At 39.5% G+C, this 2,628-nt stretch overlaps 1 protein-coding gene across 1 annotated transcript; it reads right to left on the reverse strand.

Annotated features, from left to right (window-relative positions):
* Nucleotides 1-366: 366 nt before the first annotated feature.
* LOC136853332 (putative RNA-binding protein Luc7-like 2) lies at nt 367-846 on the reverse strand. The gene has a single exon (XM_067128694.1). It carries the CDS (start codon nt 844-846, stop codon nt 367-369), a length of 480 nt encoding a protein of 159 aa, XP_066984795.1.
* Nucleotides 847-2,628: the final 1,782 nt, after the last annotated feature.

Genomic DNA, 2,628 nt, shown 5'->3' on the forward strand with positions numbered 1-2,628 from the left:
TCTATTATGACTGAAAACATTCTCTCCTTTAAAACTTGACACAAATCCTGTAACAAATGCTTATCAAATACCTGACGAATAATATTTGATGCTCTCTCTTTTCCTAGGCAGACTCTTTTCAAGGCATCTTCACTGGGAAATAAGTCTCGTAATAACAATAACATGGGCTCACACAGAGATATTGGCAAGTAGTGCTCTGCAAGGAAAGCACAAAGTTTGAGTTCTATTTTCTTAGCAGACTTGTCCAATGGATCATTACTTAGCAATAAGCTTGCAAGTGATTTATTATTAACCTTCTGCATTGATAGATTTTTATGCCTCTGACTGGAAGCATGCCTAATTATGTCGGATTTGCTACACTGTAAGTCATATTGCATATCCCACAAAACGCAAGATGTTTTGAAGACGTTGATCTTGAGGATTTTGAAAACCATCCAGAGAACTGGGGCCCTGACGTCCAGCACTCTCTCCATTTTTGTCTGTAGACCTTCCCTTTTGTGACTGTTCTCGCTCTCTTGGTCCCTTTTGTGACTGTTCTCGCTCTCTTGGTCCCTTTTGTGACTGTTCTCGCTCTCCTGGTCCCTTTTGTGACTGTTCTCGCTCTCTTGGTCCCTTTTGTGACTGTTCTCGCTCTCTTGGTCCCTTTTGTGACTGTTCTCGCTCTCTTGGTCCCTTTTTGTGACTGTTCTCGCTCTCTTGGTCCCTTTTGTGACTGTTCTTCTTGGTCCCTTTTGTGACTGTTCTCGCTCTCTTGGTCCCTTTTGTGACTGTTCTCGCTCTCTTGGTCCCTTTTGTGACTGTTCTCGCTCTCTTGGTTGGTGTTGGTGGGGGAGATTCATCAGTCATAATTCATCTTGAAGTACCTGAGTGAGAATATTTACTATTTTTCTATTCATTTTATGACAAATTTATAGTATTCAGTGGTAGGTTATACCCAATGTTCAGCAGAGTTGTAGTAAACTATTGCGGGGCCCCCTCTAAAAACTATGAAGGGACCCCACAATAACAAAGAAACGAACATCATCTTTTTATACACAATAATATTCATATATATGAAAAGAAGAAACCCAATAATATACACTAGCAGATAAACAAAGTAGCACTCATAGAATTTAGGAAATGTTTATCTGTTTGTTTTTAAATGATAGTAAAATGTACAAAAATCCATGCAAGATTGTAGTACTCACAAAGTACACTTCCAGTCAGGCTGCCAATATTGCCCTCATCTTATAGATACTACCGAAATCAAATAAATTATTTTTCATCTCGGATTTGGCTTTTCCTAAAGTAAGCACTCTTTGCTCCTGGCCTTGAATATAAAATATTCCTTCATGTAAAAAAATTCATTATATTAAAAACAAAACGTAACCTAAGCTAGCCTAAATCCCCATAACTGTAGTTTTTGGTTTGACAGACTAAAACCACTAGCCTACCACTACTGTAGGCTTAATCATAGGCTATTTTGGTGTACTCTAGGCTGGGCTAATAATTTTGTCCCTCCATTGTGCAGTGCTATTAGTAAGGTTAAGCTAATCAATAAAAAGCACGAATGTGATTCCTAAAGAAGTCCAAAATTAGCACCCTACAAACCTGTAGGTTTAGGGTGTGACGGGTAGGCCTAGAGGCTTGAGCGGCAAAAATCGTAGTGTGAAAGAACTGGGTGTCCCCCGCACTTATAACTTTTACCCAAAACATTGCAAATTATCTTAAGTTACTTCATACTTGCATGCCAACAAAAACAGGTAGCCTCAGGAAGGCCTCCAGGTTGCTGAATGGTGGACAACATAGCCTTATACTCTCAGTAACTCGATTCCATTTCGCCCTAGCCTAGCATATACTGAACTTCATTCAATTATGATTCTAAAAAGTGTAATTTTCACTTACTTGGGTTTTTTTAAGGGGAACGACTGCTCAAATCTTCCAGGCCGATGTAGCGATGCTATACCAATACACTTCACCAATATTTAATGATTATACAGAATGCCTGCAGCCCATCGACTGATCGATTCACCTCGCACGTGTTCTCTTCTCTGTTTATGTTTGGACTTTGGAAAGCGCACCAACATGTGCTTCTGGTCGGACTCGGTCGGAGAGAAGCCTTTGTCTTTAGAACGGCCTTTATTATATAATATTTTCTTGTTCATGAACTAAGAAAAATAAAAAAAAAAGAATTTTTCATATTCATCGAAAGATAATCTTATAACACCCTAGAAAATAAACAATTAACCTAGAGACACCCAAATTCCCCTAGATTTTGGCCTTTTTAGGATTCCCCTAGGCTCAACCCTAAGCGCCACCTGATTCCCCTAAAATGGGGTATTTTCCCCTAAAGTAGAAACACTGGCTGAGAGTTAAATACAGCATTGTACGCTGTACAGAAAACTAGATTGCGCCGAAGAAACTGGCGCATTTTGTGCTTGTTTAATTACTTGATGTGTTGCGGGAACCGATTCCATTTCCGACAAACTTCAGTAGATGATGAAACGGCATGAAAGCGTCGCTGCTGAAATATCTATCGCCTTTAGCTCTTCATCCCAGACTTCATAACAGCATTTTGTTGCTTTGTGTCTCAAAGGAATAAATTAATACGATTTAGCTGTGTTCTGTGTCGCCGTCGACTGCATCACG

The sequence above is a fragment of the Macrobrachium rosenbergii genome, chromosome 27 (genome assembly GCF_040412425.1).
Source record: "Macrobrachium rosenbergii isolate ZJJX-2024 chromosome 27, ASM4041242v1, whole genome shotgun sequence".
NCBI classification, from domain to species: domain Eukaryota; kingdom Metazoa; phylum Arthropoda; class Malacostraca; order Decapoda; family Palaemonidae; genus Macrobrachium; species Macrobrachium rosenbergii.

Bases quoted from the DNA above. Each gene is read 5' to 3' on its own strand.
- LOC136853332 (XM_067128694.1), bottom strand. From the start codon at position 846: ATGACTGATGAATCTCCCCCACCAACACCAACCAAGAGAGCGAGAACA.